This window comes from Molossus molossus, unplaced genomic scaffold (assembly GCF_014108415.1).
Source record: "Molossus molossus isolate mMolMol1 unplaced genomic scaffold, mMolMol1.p scaffold_m16_p_2, whole genome shotgun sequence".
Taxonomy (NCBI): Eukaryota; Metazoa; Chordata; class Mammalia; order Chiroptera; family Molossidae; genus Molossus; species Molossus molossus.
This window is the reverse complement of record NW_023425355.1, coordinates 79,084,901-79,107,229: the sequence shown is the minus strand read 5'-3', so window position 1 is coordinate 79,107,229 and position 22,329 is coordinate 79,084,901. Positions and strand designations below refer to the sequence as shown.

The 22,329-nt window shown below is 37.9% G+C and overlaps 1 protein-coding gene across 1 annotated transcript; it reads right to left on the bottom strand.

Moving 5' to 3' along the window:
• Positions 1 to 18,522: 18,522 nt before the first annotated feature.
• Positions 18,523 to 18,882, bottom strand: LOC118635357 (actin-related protein 2/3 complex subunit 5-like protein). Its single transcript, XM_036270086.1, has one exon. The coding sequence runs from the start codon at positions 18,880 to 18,882 to the stop codon at positions 18,523 to 18,525; it is 360 nt and encodes a 119-aa protein (XP_036125979.1).
• Positions 18,883 to 22,329: the final 3,447 nt, after the last annotated feature.

Below are 22,329 nucleotides of genomic sequence, written 5' to 3'. Positions count from 1 at the left end.
ATTTTTATCTTATTTCATTTTATATATTTCAACGCCTTGTGTGGAGGGTTAAATTTATTTTTTTCTCAATTTTTAATTTATTTTTGTTACAGATGTTTCTCCTTTTTCCCCCTAGACACCCTCCTCCCCATCCCACCCCTACCAACCCCCAGCATTGTTGTCTGTGTCCATTGAAAAGGCTATATGCATAGAGTTGGCCCTCGTTTATTGCAGTTAATCAGTTCCAGACTCTACTGCAATAAATGAATTTCCATGAAGTAGGATTTTTTATTTAGTATAAAGTCATTCCTTGCCACTTTGCACCTCAACTTTCACAGCTTCACTCTATCGTGGTTTTTTCAAATATAGTATAGTATTTCAAAAAACCACGATAGAGTGAAGCTGCGAAAGTCGAAGCGTGTAGTGCTGAGAGATGACTGTACAAGTTCTTTGGTTTATCTCATTTATTCCCCCCCCCCTCTGAAATCTGTCAGTCTGAACCATACTCCTTTCTATGTCTCTGGGTTTATTTTGTTCATCAGCTTATTGTGTTCATTATATTCCACAAATAAGTGAGATCACGTGGTATTTGTCTTTCTCTGATTGGCTTATTTCACTTAGCATAATGCTCTGCAGATTCCCCCATGTTGTCTCAAAGGATAAAAGATCATTCTGTCTTACAACTGCATAGTATTTCATTGTGTACATGTACCACAGCTTTTTTATCCTTTTGTTGTAGCTCACTGTCCTTAGAATTCAACTTGTCTTTAAGCTGCCCTAATTAACAACCTCAGAGACAGCAAGATGAACAATGGGGAATGTTATAGAGGGCTTTAGCTCCATAAAAATTAACTAGAGTTTGACCTTCACTGGGAATTTGAAAAGCAACATCCTTCAAGAAAAGGGAGGACAGAAACGGCCCCAAGGCCAGAGTGTCCTGCATGCTCTGTAAAGAAACTGATAGGGAGAAACTGAAGCTCCCTTTACCCCATAAAACTGTAACTGTTCAACATGTGTGTATTGCACCTGACTGACCGCTGATATCTGTCTCGAATTTGTTAGTTTTTAAAGTTTGGATAATGGAATGAATAGCAGGACAGATGTATGCTGACCCAGTTCCCTTTCGCCTCAGCTCCCTCCCCCCTCCGTTCCCTCCTGCTTATCGCTAACTGCCTCCACTTCTGTACAAGCAGCTTGCTTGCTCTGCTAAACTCTTGAATGACCCCTGCCCTATATAAGCAACCCTCCCCCTGAGCTCGGGGCTGCAGTTCTCCTCTGTGTAGGTTGGCTGCAGTCCCTGCACAGGTAATAAAACATCCCCAAAAACTGAAAAATGGAGTCTGAGTGTGGTCGATCTCCTGGGTTACAACACTTTCATTTACTGAAAGACACTTGGGCTGCTTCAAGATCTTAGCTATTGTAAATAGTGCTGCTATAAACATGGGGGTACATATATTCTTTCTGATTGGTATTTCAGGCTTCTTAGGGTATATTCCTAGAAGCGGGATCACTGGGTCAAATGGCACATCCATTTTTTTTTTTTTTTTTTTTTAGGAAACACCATATTGTTTTCCACAGTGGCTGCACCAGTCTACATTCTCACCAGCAGCTGACTAGAGTCCCCTTTTCTCCACACCCTCACCAGCACTTGCTGTTTGATGATTTCTGGAAGGCAGCCATTTTGGCAGGTGTGAGGTGATACCTCATAGTTGTTTTAACTTGCATCTCTATGATGATTAGTGACATTGATCATTTTTTTTCTTGGCCATTTGTATGTCCTGTTTGGAGAGGTATCTATTTAGTTCCTCTTTTCATTTTTTAATTGGGTTCTATGTCTCTTTTTTTTTTTTTTTTTATTGAGTTGTATGAGCACTCCATATATTTTGGAAATTAACCCCTTATCTGATGTATCATTGGCAATTATGCTCTCTCATATAGTAGGTTCTCTTTTCATTTTTATGGTTGTTTCTTTTGCTGTGCAGAAGCTATTTAGTTTGATGTAGTCATTTTTCCCTTGTTTTCTTGCCTTAGGCATTGTATTAGTGAAAATTCTGCTGTGTATGATGTCTGAAATTCTGACAAACTGCTGACCTCCTTGTCATGTAGTTTCTTTTCTGGTGAATCTTTTCTTTCTTTCATCTGGAGGTTGATTACTTTTGTCTCACCATGTTAATCATCTGGCAGTTAGGAGCCAGATGAGGCATATTGGGTACATAGGCAGTTCAGTGTATATCAGATAAGACTATTATGTCTCCCAGTCTTGGTACTGTAGCCTTCTTGTGGGACCTGGTAGAGTGGTCTCCTTGAACTTCTGAGCTTAGTGTTCTAGGAATTACCCTTGTGTGGGTTATGTGGGCTTTCCTGTCAAAATTGTGTCTTGATTGCTGTTGTCCATTTGAGGGTGGGTTAAGCTCTCAGGTTTGTTAATTGTGAGTCCCAACACCTACCCTGTTGACCCTATCATGCCAACTGTTATATAGGTGTTGACAGAACAAACCAAAGCAAAATAAGTCCAGACCAGAAAGATCCCTCCCCAAAAATATCAGCATCAATAATAATAAAAGCACCCTGGCTGGTTTGGCTCAGCGGTTAGAGCGTTAGCCTGTGGTCCCGAGAGACCCGGGTTTGGTTCCCGCTAAGGGCATGTACCTCGGTTGCAGTTTGTTCCTGGCCCTGGTAAGTCGTGCGGGTTGCAACTACTTGATGTGTCCCTTTCACGTCCATGTCTCTCTCTCTCTCTCTCTCTCTCTCGCTCTCTCTCTCTCTCTCTCTCTCCCTCCCACTCTATCTGAACAAAACATTTAAAAAAATGTCCTCAGATGAGGATAAAAAAAAATAATAATAGTAAAAGCAACCACCTCAACAAAAAGATTAAAAGTACATAAAAGCAAAAAAACACACTCTCACACACATGCACACACACACACACACACACACACAATACTAGGAGGAGTGAGACTCAACAAATTAGACAATGGGAAAAAAGAAATGTGAGTAAGAAAATCCAGGAAAAACAAGACCAAACCAAAAAAAAAAAACTAAAAAAAAAATAAAAAATAAAAAACAAGGAAACAACAACATCAACATCAACAATGATAAAAGCTCCAGCCTCAGCAAAAAGATTAAAAGACAAGCAAACTGAACACCCCCACACACAAACATTACTAGAAGATGTGAGACCAAAAGAGTTAGGAGAGGGGAAAAAATAATAATAACATGAAAGCAGGAAGGCAGAGACCAGAGATAGTGTAAGTATGAAAAATAAAAGGTAGAAAATAATAATTGAAATAATAATGGTCATTTTAAAAAGTAATAATTTTAAATTGAATAAAATATGGAATAACAAAGTAGAAATGGGAAAAGAAATGAATGAATTAAAAATAAAATTAAACACACACACACACACACACTAAAACAACCACCACAACAAACAAAACTAAAGAAACAAACAAACAAACAAAAAAACCCTTGGGTCTCCATTTATGGAGCTCACTGGATTTTGCTCCTATGTTGTTGTATCTGGACTCTTAGGTGTGGGACCCTGTCATCTTGAGCAGTTTTCTAGTGTAGGCCAATGTAAATTTCTGTCTCAACCTTGCTCTGGGCCTCCTGGGTGAAGCCTTGTAGGGCAGATTTCAAGGTAGTCCAGTGGGTACAGATCTCTAGCTCAGAGGCTGGGTCACCTTCAGAGCTAATAACTTGTATGTATTTTTTCTAGGCTGCTTTTTTATTCCCTCAAGGCTCTGGGTCTGTGTTGTGTCAAGACCAGGCAGTATGATACAAAAAATATTTGTTTTGGGGCTTGTGATTATAGCTTATAGGAGGGACAGATAGTTTCTTCCTCATTCCAGTGCCTCAGGTTTGCCTGGGTTATCACCCCAAGCAGAGGTCAACAGGAAAAAAATGCCTTGTTCCCAACTGGTGTGGTTAATTGGTTGAGCATCAACCCATGCATTAAGAGATCTCTGTTTTGATTCCCGGTCAGGGCACATCCCTGGGTTGTGGGCTAGATCCCCAGTGCGGGGCATGCAGGAGGCAGCCAATCAATGTTCTCTCTCACTGATGTTTCTATCTCTTTTCCTCTCCCTTCCTCTCTCTCTGAAATCAATACAGATAAAAAATATTTTTTATAAAAGGTATACATTTCTCAGATATTCTAATAAATCTTCAGTCTCATCATTTAAGACTCGTCCTAATATTGGTATAATACATTCTCTGAAAGGGTGTCAGTCTCTTTCATTGCGTATTAGAAACCATAATTGTTTTGTTTGTTTTTTTTAGCATTTTTCCAAACTTTATGATATCTCCCTGAAGGGCAGTATAAGAGATGAAATTGATTTTTTTGATTACAAAATACTATGAGTAGTAAGAAATAACACTAATTTAGTCAAAAATTTGGAGACAAAAACAAAAATAATGCCACCTTACATATATGTTTATAGCACCTGTCATTTTAGAAACACTAAAATGTAAGAAAGATACAGGTATCTCCTGCTTAAAAGTTTGCCTTATAAAGCTTGCCTTTTACTTTTACAAAACAACTGAATTAGTACCAGTGAAAGAAATCTGAAGAAGATTAAAACAAAAAGAAGTAAGTTAAAATGGTATCCAGCTCTTGTTTTGTAGTGAGCTGTTATAGAGATAGCACACACCCCTAGCAGTGAGAGTGGCACTGTTTTACCTATATGTTAGTGTTATTTTAGACTTTATGTGTCATTTGGCATGATTTAGTTCAATAATTTTGGGGTGTGGGAATTCTCAAAAGCTTTTTTTTTTTTTTTTTTTTTTTTTTTAAATTTTTATTTATTTATTTTTTTGTTACAGATATTTTACCTTTTTACCCCATTGGCACCCCCCACCCCACCCTCCCTCTACCCTGTCCCCGGCTTAGTTGTTCATGTCCATTGGTCATGCATACATGCATATAAGTTCTGTGGTTTATCCCTTCCCACCCCCCCACCCCCCATCCCCTCTTCTGAGGGATGTCAGTCTGTGCCCCACTTCCATGTGTCTGGGTCTACTGTATTCCTCAGACTGTTATGTTCATTATATTCCGTATATAAGTGAGATCATGTGGTATTTGTCCTTCTCTGCTTGGCTTCTTTCACTTAGGATAATACTTTCCAGGTCCCTCCATGTCGTCTCAAAGGATAAGAGATCTTTCTCTCTTACCGCTGCATAGTATTCCATTGTGTATATGTACCACAGCTTTTTGATCCATTCGTCTACTGGTGGACACTTGGGCTGTTTCCAGATCTTAGCTATTGTAAATAGTGCTGCTATGAACATGGGGGTACATATATTCTTCCTGCTTGGTGTTTCAGGCTTCCTAGGGTATATTCCCAGCAGTGGGATCACTGGGTCAAATGGAAGTTCAATATTTAATTTTTTGAGGTAGCACCATATTGTTTTCCATAGTGGCTGCACCAGTCTGCATTCCCACCAGCAGTGTATTAGAGTCCCCTTTTCTCCACACCCTCGCCAACACTTGTTTGATGATTTGTTGATGGCGGCCATTCTGACAGGTGTGAGGTGATACCTCATTGTTGTTTTAATTTGCATCTCTCTGATGATTAGTGATGTTGAGCATTTCTTCATATGTCTCTTGGCCATTTGTATGTCCTGTTTGGAAAGGTGTCTATTCAGCTCCTCTGCCCATTTTTTAATTGGGTTCTTTGTCTTCCTTTTGTGGAGTTGTATGAGCACTCTGTATATATTGGAAATTAACCCCTTATCTGATACATCATTGGCAATGATGTTCTCCCATACAGTGGGTTGCCTTTCCATTTTGATGATTGTTTCTTTTGCTGTGCAGAAGCTTTTTAGTTTGATGTAGTCCCATGTGTTCATTTTCTCCTTTATTTCTGTTGCCTTAGGTGATGTATCAGTGAAAATTCTGCTCCGTATGATGTCCGAAATTTTGTTGCCTACATTTTCTTCTAGAATTTTTATGGATTCACGGGTCACACTTAAGTCTTTTATCCATTTTGAGTTTATTTTTGTGTATGGTGTAAGTTGATGGTCTAGTTTCATTTTTTTGCATGTAGCTGTCCAATTTTCCCAACACCATTTATTAAAGAGGCTGTCTTTACTCCACTGTATGCTCTTGCCACCTTTGTCAAATATTAATTGAGCGTATTGCCTTGGGTCCATTTCTGGGCTTTCAGTTCTGTTCCACTGGTCTATATGCCTGTTCTTGTGCCAGTACCAGGCTGTTTTGGTTACAGTCGCTTTGTAGTATAACCTGATATCTGGTATTGTGATCCCTCCAACTTTGTTCTTCTTTTTCAAGATTGCTGTGGCTATTCGGGGTCTTTTTTGGTTCCATATGAACTTTTGAAGTATTTGTTCTAGTTCTATGAAATATGTCGTTGGTATTTTGATGGGGATTGCATTGAATCTATAGATTGCTTTGGGTAGTATGGACATTTTAATTATGTTAATTCTTCCAATCCATGAACAGGGTATGTGCTTCCACTTTTTTATATCTTCCTCTATTTCTTTTTTCAATGACCTGTAGTTTTCTGCAAATAGGTCCTTTACTTCTTTGGTTAAGTTTATTCCTAGGTATCGTAATTTTTTTGGAGCGATGGTAAATGGGATTGTTTTTTCCGTTTCTCTTTCTGTGAGCTCATCATTGATGTACAAGAATGCCATCGATTTCTTGACGTTAATTTTGTATCCTGCTACTTTGCCAAATTCATTTATTAAGTCTAATAGATTTTTGATGGATTCTTTAGGGTTTTCTATGTATAATATCATGTCATCTGCAAATAATGACAGTTTCACTTCCTCCTTTCCAATTTGGATCCCTTTTATTTTTTCTTCACGTCTGATTGCTGTGGCTAAGACTTCCAGTACAATGTTAAATAAGAGTGGCGAAAGTGGACATCCCTGTCTTGTTCCTGTTCTTAATGGAAATGTTTTTAGTTTCTGTCCATTGAGTATGATGTTGGCTGTAGGTCTTTCATATATGGCCTTTATTATGTTGAGATATGATCCCTCTATTCCTACATTGCTGAGTGTTTTTATCAGAAATGGATGCTGGATTTTGTCGAATGCTTTTTCAGCATCTATTGATATGATCATGTGGTTTTTATTCTTCATTTTGTTTATGTGGTGTATCACGTTTATTGATTTGCGAATATTGTACCAGCCTTGCATCCCTGGAATGAATCCCACTTGGTCGTGGTGAATAATTTTTTTGATGTATTTCTGGATCCGATTTGCTAGTATTTTGTTCAGGATTTTGGCGTCTATGTTCATCAGGGATATTGGCCTGTAGTTTTCTTTCTTCGTAGTGTCTTTTTCTGGTTTTGGAATTAGAATTATGCTGGCCTCATAGAATGTGGTTGGAAGTCTTCCTTCTTCTTGAATTTTTTGAAATAGTTTGAGGAGAATGGGTGTTAGTTCTTTTTTGAATGTTCGGTAAAACTCCCCTGTGAAACCATCTGGGCCTGGGCTTTTGTTTGCTGGGAGAGTCTTGATTACCTCTTCAATTTCCTTAGTTGTTATTGGTCTGTTCAAGTTTTCTATCTCTTCCAGGAATAGTTTTGGGAGACTGTGTGTTTCTAGAAATTTGTCCATTTCGCTGAGATTGTTGAATTTGTTGCCATATAGTTGTTCATAGTAGTTGTTAACGATCTTTTGTATTTCCGTGGTGTTGGTTGTTACTTCTCCTCTTTCATTTCTGATTTTGTGTATTTGGGTTCTCTCTCTTTGTTTCTTGGTGAGTCTAGCTAAGGGTCCATCTATCTTGTTTATCTTTTCGAAAAACCAGCTCTTTGTTTCATTGATCCTTTGAATTGTTTTTTTGGTCTCTATGTCATTTATTTCTGCTCTGATCTTTACTATTTCCTTCCTTCTACTTGCTCTGGGGTTTTCTTTTTGTTTGCTTTCTAATTCTTTAAGCTGTGAGGTTAGACAGTCAATTAGAAATTTTTCTTGTTTTTTGAGGTAGGCCTGTAGTGCTATGAACTTCCCTCTCAGAACTGCTTTCGCTGCATCCCATAGATTTTGTGTTGTTGTGTGTTTATTTTCATTGGTTTCCAGGAAGTTTTTAATTTCTTCCTTGATCTCCTCGGTGACCCATTCATTGTTTAATAACATGCTATTTAGCCTCCATGTGTTGAAATGTCTTTGCATGTTCTTGTTGCAATTGATTTTTAGTTTCATGCCATTGTGATCTGAGAAGATGCTTGATATGATTTCAATCTTCTTGAACTTGTAGAGATTTAGTTTGTGTCCTATCATGTGGTCTATCTTTGAGAATGTCCCATGTGCACTTGAGAAGAATGTGTATTCTGTAGTTTTGGGGTGTAATTCTCTGTAGATATCTATTAAATCCATTTGGTCTAGTGCTTCATTTAGAGTCTCTGTTTCCTTGCTAATTTTTTGCCTAGAGGATCTATCCAGTGCTGTCAACGGGGTGTTGAAGTCCCCTGCTATGATTGTATTGTTGTCGATTTCTCCTTGGAAGTCCTCCAGAAGATTTTTAATATATTTTGGTGCTCCTATATTGGGTGCATATATGTTTATCAAGGTTATATCTTCCTGTTGGATAGATCCTTTCAATATTATGTAGTGGCCGTCTTTGTCTCTAGTTATGGTCTTCATTTTGAAATTTATTTTATCAGATATGAGAATTGCTACCCCAGCTCAAAAGCTTTTTTTTTAATATAAATTAATGGTAATTGTTTTTTGCTTTGAGCCATATTAGCATATGAAAGGTTTCATAAAGACACTCTACTTTCTGAGAGCTGAATAAGCCTGTGTATACTTAGAATCAAAGAAATATAGACATTCCAGGGCTAGGTAGAAGGGGAAAAAGGAGGGACATCTGTAATAATGCCAAAAAAAAAAAAAATTGTAGAAGTAGCATTTATATTAGAATTTACCAGGTATTTTTTTCAGTTTGCATTTTATGATATCTTTAAATAGAAATCTGGTATATTGGGTCTAGAAAGAAAAAGCAACATGCTGTACAGAAGCTTTTGAATTTGATGTAGTCCTGTGTGCTCATTTTCTCCTTTGTTTCTGTTGCCTTAGGTAATGTATCAGTGAAAATTCTGCTGTGTATGATGTCTGAAATTTTGTTGCCTACATTTTCTTCTAGGATTTTTATGGATTCATGAGTCACATATAAGTCTTTTATGCATTTTGAGTTTATTCTTGTGTATGGTGTAAGTTGATGGTCTAGTTTCATTTTTTTGCATGTAGCTGTCCAATTTCCCCAACACCATTTATTAAAGAGCCTATCTTTACTCCACTGTATGCTCTTACCTGCTTTGTCAAATATTAATTGAGCATATTGTCTTGGGTCAATTTCTGGGTTCTCTATTCTTTTCCATTGATCTATCTAACTGTTCTTGTGCCGGTACCAAGCTGTTTTGATTACAGTGGCTTTGCAGTATAACCTGAAATCTGGTCATGTGATCCCTGCATCTTTGTTCTTCTTTTTCAAGATTGCTGTGGTATTCGGGGTCTTTTTTGGTCCCATAAGAACTTTTGAATTATTTATTCCAGTTCTGTGAAGTATTTTTATTGGTATTTTGATGGGGATCGAATTGAATCTATACATCACCTAAGGCAATAGAAACAAAGGAGAAAATGAACACATGGGACTACATCAAACTCAAAAGCTTCTACACAGCAAAAGAAACAACAACCAAAATGGAAAGGCAACGCACTCTATGGGAGAGCATAATTGTCAATGATACATCAGGTAAGGGGTTAATTTCCCATATATATATAGTGCTCATACAGCTCAACAAAAGGAAGAAAAAGAACCCAATTAAAGAAGGGGCAGAGGAGCTGAATGGAAACCTCTCCAAACAAGACATACAAATGGTTAAGAGACATATGAAGAAATGCTCAATATCACTAATCATCAGAGAGATGCAAATCAAAACAACAATGAGGTATCACCTTACACCTGCCATCAACAAATCATCAAACAAGTGGTGGCAAGGGGTAGAGAAAAGGGGACTCTAGTGAACTGCTGATGGGAATGCAGACTGGTCCAGCCACTATGGAAAACAATATGGTGTTACCTCAAAAAATTAAAAATTGAACTGCCATTTGACCCAGTGATCCCCCTTCTATGAATATACCCTAAGAAGCCTGAAACACCAATCAGAAGGAATATGTGTACCCCCATGTTCATAGCAGCACTATTTACAATAGCTAAGATCTGGAAACAGCCCACATGTCCACCAGTAGACAAATGGATAAAAAAGCAGTGGTACATTCTGAGAAAAAATGGCGGCGGAGTGAACGGAAGCTACACAGACCGTCTCCCAGAACCAAACTGGAATTACAACTATAACACAGACAAATTGACAGGAAAAAGCAACAGAAAAGCAGCTTGAGAGGACCATATAACCTGGGACACTGACTCCATCCCGGTAGGCTTGCGAAGGCGCGAGACGGGGGCTGGGAGCCCACGGTCGGCAGCTGGCAGCGGCCTTAGCTGGGAGCGGCGCCCTCGGGCTACACTCCCAGGCGGCCCCACAGCTCAGAGCTGGATCGGAGGCTAAAACAACCACAGCCACTCACCTTGGGCCCCGGCAGAGGGAGGGCAGACTGGACTGGAACTGTATCGGGACACTCAGGATTTGGAGGGCACTCAGAGCTTTTGCTGAGTGCAGCCACACATGACGGTGGCCATCTTGCTCCTTCCCAGGGCTCTGAGGAGAGGCAGCAGCCCCTCCCTCGGAGATCCAACCCCACACTGTGGGCCATTGAGGTGCTAATTGAGGCTCATTAACAACCAGCATCTGCCCCAACCTCGTGAAATCCCCTTGTGCCCAGCACCTGAGGGAGTTTTTCAATTAACTGACAACCCAAAACTCATCAAGTAACCTCAACTGCTGACCTCCAGGCAAAAAGCTAGAGGATAACAGTACCTTTCCTGGGCTAGCAACTTTAACAAGGAAATTAAGACTTGACAGTGGTGTTTAACGTGGGTCCTCCCTCGCTCATCTAAACCCAGGAGAGGGAGCCACAAACAGCAGAACACCAACACACACAGGGAAAACTTGACAGGCTCCAAAGCTCACTGTTATAGCCAAGATGATGAAAACACAGAAACAGAAGCCAAATGAAAGAGTAACAGACCTCCACCAAAGATGAGATCAATATGGAGCAATTAGGCATGTTAACAGAGCTAGAATACAGAGCCATGATCTTGAGGAAGCTGAACAGCATGAGTAAGGACATAGAGACACTGAAAATAAGTAAATTGGAAATTAAAAACCATCAAGAAGAGATAAAAAATGACATATCAGAAATGAAAAACACAATGGAAGGTTTAAAAAGCAGAGTAGAGGAAGCTGAGGACAGGATCAGTGAATTAGAAGAGAGGATAGAAAAAAAATCAACCAATCAGAAAAACAAAAGGAAAAAAACTATTAAAAAACAGGAAGACAGCTTAAGAGAACTGTGGGACAACTGGAAACGTAATAATATTCGCATCATAAGAGTCCCCGAAGAAGAAGAAAATGAACAAGGGATAGAGAATATATTTTAAAAAATAGTGACAGAAAACTTCCCTAATTTGGTGAAGGAAGAAGACATTCAAGTTCAAGAAGCACAGAGAGTCCCAAGTAAGAAGAAACCAAACAGGCCCACAGTAAGACACATAGTAATTAAAATGCCACAAATTAAAGACAAAGAGAGAATCCTAAAAGCAGCAAGAGATAAGCAACAGGATACCTACAAAGGGAACCCCATAAGGCTCTCAGCTGACTTCTCACAAGAATCACTACAGGCAGGAGGGGAATGCCATGAAGTAATCAAAGTCATGAAAAACAAGAATCTGAATCCAAGACTACTCTACCCAGCAAGGCTATCAATCAAAATAGAAGGTCAAATAAAGATCTTCCCAGACAAAAAAAAAAAAGGCTAAGTGAATACATTAGCACCAAACCAGCACTGCAAAAAATGTTAAAAGGACTGTAATTAGCAGTAGAAATGGGAAGAAAAATAGAACCACACTAAACAAAAATGGCAATAAATAAGTACATATCAATAATCACCTTAAATGTAAATGGATTGAATGCTCCCATAAAAAGACAGAGAGCAGCTGATTGGATAAGAAAGCATGACTCATCTATATGTTGTTTACAAGAGACCCACCTCACAACAAAATACTCATGTAGGTTGAAAGTGAAGGGATGGAAAAAAAATTTCCAAGCAAATGGAAAGCAAAAAAAAAAAGCTGGGGTAGCAATTCTCATATCTGATATAGATTTCAAAATGAAGACCATAACTAGACACAAAGAAAGCCACTACATAATATTGAGAGGATCTATCCACAGGAAGATATAACCTTGATAAACATATATGTACCCAATATAGGAGCACCAAAATATATTAAAAATCTTCTGGAGGACTTCCAAGGAGAGATCGACAACAATAGAATCATAGCAGGGGACTTCAACACCCCGTTGACAGCACTGGATAGATCCTCTAGGCAAAAAATTAGCAAGGAAACAGAGACTCTAAATGAAGCACTAGACCAAATGGATTTAATAGATATCTACAGAGAATTACACCCCAAAACTACAGAATACACATTCTTCTCAAGTGCACATGGGACATTCTCAAAGATAGATCACATAATAGGACACAAACTAAATCTCTACAAGTCCAAGAAGATTGAAATCATATCAAGCATCTTCTCAGATCACAATGGCATGAAACTAGAAATCAATTGCAACAAGAACATGCAAAAAATTTCAACACATGGAGGCTAAATAACATGTTATTAAACAATGAATGAGTCACCGAGGAGACCAAGGAAGAAATTAAAAACTTCCTGGAAACCACTCAAAATGAACACACAACAACACAAAATCTATGGGATGCAGCGAAAGCAGTTCTGAGAGGGTAGTTCATAGCACTACAGGCCTACATCAAAAAACAAGAAAAATTTCTAATTGACTGTCTAACCTCACAACTTACAGAATTAGAAAGCAAACAAAAAGAAAACCCCAGGGAAGGAAGGAAATAGTAAAGATCAGAGCAGAAATAAATGACATAGAGACCAAAATAACAATTCAAAGGATCAATGAAACAAAGAGCTGGTTTTTCGAAAAGATAAACAAGATTGATGGACCCTTAGCTAGACTCACCAAGAAACAATGAGAGAGAACCCAAATACACAAAATCAGAAATGAAAGAATAGAAGTAACAACGAACATCACGGAAATACAAAAGATTGTTAACAACTACTATGAACAACTATATGGCAACAAATTCGACAATCTAAGCGAAATGGACAAATTTCTAGAAACACACAGTCTCCCAAAACTGGACCGGGAAGAGTTAGAAAACTTGAATAGACCAATAACAACTAAGGAAATTGAAGAGGTAATCAAGACTCTCCCAGCAAACAAAAGCCCAGGCCCAGATGGCTTCACGGGGGAGTTTTACAGAACATTCAAAAAGAACTAACACCTATTCTCCTCAAACTATTTCAAAAAATTCAAGAAGGAAGACTTCCAAACACATTATATGAGGCCAGCATAATTCTAATTCCAAAACCAGAAAAAGACACTACGAAGAAAGAAAACTACAGGCCAATATCCCTGATGAACATAGACGCCAAAATCCTGAACAAAATATTAGCAAATCAGATCCAGAAATACATCAAAAAAATTATTCACCATGACCAAGCTGGATTCATTCCAGGGAAGCAAGGCTGGTACAATATTTGCAAATCAATAAATGTGATACACCACATAAATAAGATGAAGAATAAAAACCACATGATCATATAAATAGATGCCTAAAAAGCCTTCGACAAAATCCAGCATCCATTTCTGATAAAAACGCTCCACAATGTGTGAATAGAGGCATCATATCTCGACATAATAAAGGCCATATATGAAAGACCTACATCCAAAATCATACTCAATGGGCAGAAACTAAAAACATTTCCATTAAGAACAGGAACAAGACAGGGATGTCCACATTTGCCACTCTTATTTCACATTGTACTGGAAGTCTTAGCCACAGCAATCAGACATGAAGAAAAAATAAAAGGGATCCAAATTGGAAAGGAGGAAGTGAAACTGTCATTATTTGCAAATGATGTGATATTATACATAGAGAACCCTAAAGACACCATTAAAAATCTACTAGACTTAATAAATGAATTTGGCAAAGTAGCAGGACACAAAATTAACGTCAAGAAATCGACGGCATTCTTGTACACCAATGATGAACTCACAGAAAGAGAAACTGAAAAAACAATCCCATTTATCATTGCGCCAAAAAAAATTAAGATACCTAGGAATAAACTTAACCAAAGAAGTAAAGGACCTATTTGCAGAAAACTACAGGTCATTGAAAAAAGAAATAGAGGAAGATATAAAAAAGTGCAAGCACATGCCCTGTTCATGGATTGGAAGAATTAACATCATTAAAATGTCCATACTACCCAAAGCAATCTATAGATTCAATGCAATCCCCATCAAAATACCAACGACATATTTCATAGAACTAGAACAAATACTTCAAAAGTTCATATGGAACCAAAAAAGACCCCGAATAGCCACAGCAGTCTTGAAAAAGAAGGACAAAGAAGGTGGGATCACAATACCACATATCAGGTTATACTACAAAGTGACTGAAACAAAACAGCCTGGTACTGGCACAAGAACAGGCATATAGACCAGTGGAACAGAACTGAAAACCCAGAAATGGACCCAAAGCAATACGCTCAATTAATATTTGACAATGGTGGCAAGAGCATACAGTGGAGTAAAGACAGCCTCTTTAATAAATGGTGCTGGGAAAATTGGACAGCTATATGCAAAAAAATGAAACTAGACCACCAACTTACACCATACACAAAAATAAACTCAAAATGGATAAATGACTTAAATGTGTCTCATGAATCCATAAAAATTCTAGAAGAAAATGTAGGCAACAAAATTTCGGACATCATATGGAGCAGAATTTTCACTGATACATCACCTAAGGCAACAGAAACAAAGAAAAAAATGAACACATGGGACTACATCAAACTAAAAAGCTTCTGCACAGCAAAAGAAACAATCATCAAAATGGAAAGGCAACCCACTGTATGGGAGAACATCATTGCCAATGATGTATCAGATAAGGGGTTAATTTCCAATATATATAGAGTGCTCATACAATGCAACAAAAGGAAGACAAAGAACCCAATTAAAAAATGGGCAGAGGAGCTGAATAGACACCTCTCCAAACTGGACATACAAATGGCCAAGAGACATATGAAGAAATGCTCAACATCACTAATCATCAGAGAGATGCAAATTAAAACAACAATGAGGTATCACCACGCACCTGTCAGAATGGCCGCCATCAACAAATCATCAAACAACAAGTGTTGGCGAGGGTGTGGAGAAAAGGGGACTCTAGTACACTGCTGGTGGGAATGCAGACTGGTGCAACCACTGTGGAAAACAATATGGTGTTACCTCAAAAAATTAAAAATTGAACTTCCATTTGACCCAGTTATCCCACTGCTGGGAATATATCCTAAGAAGCCTGAAACACCAATCGGGAAGAATATATGTACCCCCATGTTCATAGCAGCACTATTTACAATAGCTAAGATCTGGAAACAGCCCAAGTGTCCATCAGTAGAGGAATGGATAAAAAAGCAGTGGTACATATACACAATGGAGTACTATGCAGCGGTAAGAAAGAAAGATCTCTTATTCTTTGAGACGACATGGAGGGACCTGGAAAGTATTATCCTAAGTGAAAGAAGCCAAGCAGAAAAAGACAAATACCACATGATCTCACTTATATACGGAATATAATGAACATAACAGTCTGAGGATTACGGTAGACCCAGAAACATGGAAGTAGGGCACAGACTGACATCCCTCAGAAGAGGGGTTGGGGGGGTGGTGGGAAGAGATACACCACAGAATTTATATGCATGTATGCATGACCAATGGACATGGACAACTATGCCAGGGATTGGGCGGGGGGTGCCAATGGGGTAAAAAAGGTGAAATATCTGTAACAGAAAAATAAATAAATAAAATTAAAAAAAAAAAAAAAGCAGTGTTACATATACACAATGTAGTACTATGCAGCTGTAAGAAAGAAAGATCTCTTATCTTTTGAGACAACATGGAGGGACCTGGAGACTATTATCCTAAGTGAAACAAGCTAAGTAGATAATGACAAATATCACATGATCTCACTTATTTTTGGAATATAATGAACATAACAATCTGAGGAATGGGGTAGTCCCAGAGACATGTATGTCGGGAACAGACTGACAATCCCCAGAATTGGGGGTTGGGGGGAGAGATCACCACAGAATATATGCATGTATGCATGAACAATGGACAACAAAGGTGGGAACAGGGCGGGGAGGGTGGAGGAGGGGGGTATCAGTGGGGGAAAAAGGAGAAACATCTCTAACAAAAATTAATTAATTAATTAAATAGAAAAGAAGAATAGAAAAATCAAACGCATCATGCTTATACAAAAGGGATTGAGACATAAGGAACAAACTGACAAACTTCAGAGGGGAGGGGGATGAGGGTTGGGAAGAGATAAACCAAAGAACTTTTATGCATATATGCATAACGAATGGACACAGACAATAATGTGGGGATGGTAGGAGGTGGGTGGGAATGGTGAGGAGGGTGTCAATGGGGTAAAAGGAGGCACGTCTGTAATTTTTTCAACAATACATATTTTAAGAAATGGGATTGCAGAAGAAGAATCAGAAAGAGGGATCTGAGTGAGATGACTCTTGATGTCCTTCTTCATATGGGACTTTCTCCTGGAATCTCTCCCTACTGTTAGTTCTAAAGCTGTATGCTGATGAAGGAAGCAGGAAGTATCTGGAAGATTCTACTGAGAATACTTCCAGATGACCTTACTGGCATATATGAGTGCCAGAGTCACTCCTTCTAGTGAAAGTCAGGATGATTAAATATAGGTATAAAAATGACATTTTTACAAGGTTTATATACACTGTGTTTTTGCTGTTTTCTTTTTAATAAATGCAAAAGGCAATCCTAATTAGCCAAATACTAGTATTATGAGCATATGATGGATATTCTCTACAGACTAGAGTAAATTTTCTTACAAATAGTATTTTGCTTTTCAGTTCAAAATGTAGGACATTAAAATAAATAGAAAAATTATTTAATATTTTATTTTAGATAATATATCGTCTAAATATAATAATACATGTATTTTGTACCTACTAATGAGTAATAATTTTTAATAGTTTCTGCTACAAATATTAAAATATAAGAAAATATTCAATATGCTTTATTGTTTTTTATATATAAATAATTTTTAGGTTTATTGGAGGGTGAATAGGCATACCCTGTTCTATGGCACTTTGCTTTATTGTGCTTTGCAAAAAATTGTGTTTTTAACAAATTGAAGGTTTATGGCAGTCCTGCATCAAGAAAATCTTTTGGCACCATATTTTCCAATAGCATTTGCTCACTTTGTATCTCTATGTCACATTTTTGTAATTCTTATAATATTTAAAACTTTATTATTATATTTGTGTGGTGATCTGTGAGATATGATCTTTGATGTTTGTATTGTAATTATTTTGGGACCCCACCAACCATGCACATATAACGTAGTAAACTTAATAGATAATTGTTGTGTGTGTGTTCTGACTGCTCCACTGATCAGCTGTTCTCCCATCTCTTTCTATCTTTTTCAGCCTCCTCATTTCCTAAGACACAACAATATTTAAATCATTCCAATTAATAACCCTACAATAGCCTCTAAGTGTTCAAGTGAAAGAGTCTCATGTATCTTACTTAAATAAAAAGCTAGGCATGATTAAGCTTAGTGAAGAAGGTATGTCAAAAGCTGACATAGGCCAAAAGATAGGTATTTTGCATCAAACAGTTAGCTAAGTTGTGGATACAAAAGAAAAAAAAAAGACCTTTAAGGAAATTAAAAGTGCTCCAGTGAACACATGAGTGATAAGAAAATAAAACAGCTGTATTGCTGATATGAATAAAGTTCTAGTGGTCTGGATAGAAAATCAAAATAGCCACAATGTTTTCCTTTTTTTATACTAATAAACCAAGAGCTTTATTGATGCAGCAGGCACTTTACAATGAACCCACATGTACCCACCTTTTCTGGGAGAATAAGATGTCTGTACAAACCCTTGGGGGATTTCCAATGAAAACAAAACACAAGCTCTCCATTTTACCACATCCCTTGTATCTACACCTGCTCAAATCTTCCCTCTCCTTTTTTAAAAAGGCAGTGCGCACAGGTACACCTGACCACAGCAGCCAGCCACTCTGGCAGACAGTCACAGTGTCAGTTTAGGCTATCATATCCTGCAAAGAATTTAGGAAACAGCAAGACAACCTCTCCCTCCACCTTGAAAATAAAGTACACTTCAGCAGATGCATGTCCTAAAATATTTGGGAGTTCTTGGGAAGATGGTGCATTATCAATCCCTTCTTTATCAGCTTGTGTATCAAAACTTCTTCTCAAGGTAACATGTCTTTTATTTTTAAACAGTCTTTATTTCTATAAAATTCTTATAATGGAGCCTAATCCACCTGCTGCTGATGTATTTTTATGCCACTGGAGTAACACTACACTGCTATTTCCTTTGGGCTTATCAAACCCTTTATAAATAGACTTCATTAGCAAGTCAATGCCATATTTGTCCAGTGATTGCTCAGCCTGCTCAATTTCACTGTTCTTAAAATTTTTAATACTTTCAGCACCACATCCTGGGCTCATTCCTTCACTGCTTGATTCTTGGTGTGGAGGAGAGAGTTTCCACAGGGCTGCATGAAACGCCCTAAGAATGTTCCCTTGCTGCAGGAGCCTGACTACTTCACCAAGGTCCCAGCCTGGCTTGCCAGCTGCCACCACCACCATCTCCTCCTCCTTGTCAATGAATTTGTTCTCTTCAAAATCTTGGATGTCCACTGAGGGAAATGCAAGGACAGGATGCTATGGGCTGTAGAGGGTCTTCGTACTCACTTTACCAGATTGCTCTGTGTCCAACCTCAGATTCACTCTGCTCTGGACTGGCTCTACAACATTCTCTTAAACCAAAGCCTAATCTGGAACAAGGCCCTAACTCTCTTCAATTTTATGAAGGCTGAAGAGATGGGGAAGTTGCACAAGAAAAGTTTGGAGCTAGCAAAGATTGATTCATGAGCTTTAAAGAAATAATCTCTTTCCATAACATAAAAGTGTAAGGTGAAGCAGCAAGTGTTGATGTAGAAGCTTCAACAAGTTATCCAGAGATCTAGTTAAGATATTTATTGAAGGTGGTTACACTAAACAACAGATTTTCTATGTAGATGAAACAGCCTTGTATTGAAAGACCATCATAGCTAGAGAGGAGAAGCAGCAAAGCTTCAAAGGACAGCTGATTCTCTTATTAGGGGCTAATGCAGCTGTTGACTTGAAGTTGAAGCCAATGCCAATGCTCATTTACCACTCCCTAAATCCTAGGGCCCTTGGGAATTATGTTAACTCTGTTCCACTTGTGTTCTATAAATGAACAACAAATCCTAGAAGACAGCACATCTGTTTACAACATTGTTTACTGAATATTAAAAACCCACTGTTGAGACCTATTGCTCAGAAAAACATATTTCTTTCAAAATATTACTGCTTATTAACAATGTATCCTGTCACCTAAGACCTCTAATGGAGATGCACAATGAAATTAATGTTGTTTTTATGCTTGTTAGTACAATATCCATTCTGTAGCCTATGAATCAAAAATAAATTTTGGCTTTTAAGTCTTATTATTTAAGAAATAAATTTATAAATAAATAAGGTGATAGCTGTCATAGATAGTGATTCTTCTGATGGATCTGAGAAGGAAATAAAAACTTCTGTAAATAATTCACCATTCTGGATGCCATTAAGGAAATTTTTAATTCATGGTGAGAGGTCAAAGTATCAACATTAACAAAAGTTTGAAGTTGATTCCAACCCTCATGGAAGACTTTCAGTGGAGGAAGTAACTGTAGATGTGGTGGGTATAGCAAGGGAACTAGAATTAGAAGTGGAGCCTGCAGATATGACTGAATGTTGGCAATCTCCTTATAAAATTTAAATGAATAAAGATTTACTTCTTATGGATGACCAAAGAAAGTGGTTTCTTGAGATGGAAACTATTCCTGGTGAAAATGCTGTGAAAACTGTTTAAACGACAACTAAGTATTTAGAATATTACATAAAGTTAATTGATAAAATAATGGCAGGATTTGAGAGGATTGGCTCCAAATTTTGAAAGACGTTCTGTTGGTAAAATGCTAGCAAACAGCATTACATGCTATTTTTGTGAAAGAAAGAGTCGATGCAAACATTTTTTCTTTTTATCTTTTTTATGATATCGCCGCAGCTACTCCACCTTCTGCAACCACCACCCCAATAAATCAGCAGCCATCAACATCTGGACAAGTAGTTCCACCAGCAAAATAATAGGACTTGCTAAAGGCCCAGATGATCGTTGTTATGTTTAGAAATAAAGTAGTTTTCAACTAAGGTATGCACATTTTTTTTTTTTTTACTTTTATTGTTGAGAGTATTACAAATGGCCCCCCTTTCCCCTTATTGCACCCTTCCACCTAGTTCCTGCCCCACCCTAGACCTTCACTGCATTATTGCACACTTAATAGACTACAGTATAGTGCATACATAACTTTTATATGTACTTAAAAACCCAAAACTTTGGGTAACTTGCTTTTTTTTCAATATTGCCTTTATTAAGGTTGTCTAAAACTAAACCTGCAATAAATTTGATATTTGCCTGTACTAATATGAGTAAATGTACTCTAGTGTTTAATTATGCTTATTGAAAAGATTTCTATTTACTCAATTAGAATTGCCCAAAGATATATATAAATTTTTATTTTAGTAAAATACTTAACATGAGATTTATACTCTCAACAACTTAAAAAATGTGCAATATTATTAACTATAGAAACTATGTTTTACTGAAGATCTCTAGAATTTATTCATCCGTACAACTAAAATCTTACATACATTGAACAGCTCTCTACCTGCCCCCCCCCCCGCCCCGCTCCAGTTCCTGGCTACTTCCATTCTACTTTCTGTTCTATGAGTTTGACTTGTTTAGATTTCTCATATAAGTGAAGCCATGCAGCATTTTTTTTCTGTGACTTGCTCATTTAACTAAGCAAAATGTCCTCTAGTTTCACCCATGTTGTGCATATGGCAGCGTTCTTTTGTTTTAATCCTCACCCAATGATATTTTTTAAAATTTATTTTTAGATGGAGTGGGAGGGAGAGAGAGAAATGGAAAGAGAGGGAAAAAACATCGATGTGAGAGAAACACATTGATTGATGCCTCCTGCACAACCCTGGCCAGGGCTGGGACCGAACTGTAACCTAGGTACGTGCCCTTGACTAGAATTGAATAAACGACTGGTTTGCCGGGCAACACTCTAACTGTTGAAACAACTGGCCAGGGCAGCAACATTTTTTTTTAAATCAATTTGTTTATTTTTGTTACAGATGTTTCTCCTTTTTACCCCCACTGATTCACCTCTCCCCCTTCCTCCCCCCCTGTCCCCAGCTTTGTTGTCCATATCCACTGTTCATGCATACATGCATATAAGTTCTGTGGTTCATCTCTCACCCACTGCCCCCTCTTCTGGTCATTGTCAGTCTGTACCCAACTTCCATGTCTCTGGGACTACCCCATTCCTCAGACTGTTATGTTCATTATATTCCACAAATAAGTGAGATCATGTGATATTTGTCTTTCTCTGTTTGGCTTGTTTCGCTTAGGATAATACTCTCCAGGTCCATCCATGTCATCTCAAAGGATGAGATCTCTCTTTCTTATAGCTTCATAGTACTCCATTGTGTATATGTACCACAGCTTTTTTTTTTTTTTTTTTATCCATTTGTCTACTGATGGACATTTGGGCTGTTTCCAGATCTTAGCTATTGTAAATAGTGCTGCTATGAACATGGGGGTACATATATTCCTTCTGATTGGTGTTTCAGGCTTCTTAGGGTATATTCCTAGAAGGGAGATCACTGGGTCAAATGGAAGTTCAATTTTTAATATTTTGAGGTAACACCATATTGTTTTCCACAGTGGTTGCACCAGTCTGCATTCCCACCAGCAGTGTACTAGAGTCCCCTTTTCTCCACACCCTCGCCAACACTTGTTGTTTGATGATTTGTTGATGGCGGCCATTCTGACAGGTGTGTGGTGATACCTCATTGTTGTTTTAATTTGCATCTCTCTGATGATTAGTGATGTTGAGCATTTCTTCATATGTTTGTTAGCCATTTGCATTTCCTATTTAGAGAGGTGTCTATTTAGTT

Bases quoted from the DNA above. Each gene is read 5' to 3' on its own strand.
- LOC118635357 (XM_036270086.1), bottom strand. From the start codon at position 18,882: ATGGTGGTGGTGGCAGCTGGCAAGCCAGGCTGGGACCTTGGTGAAGTA.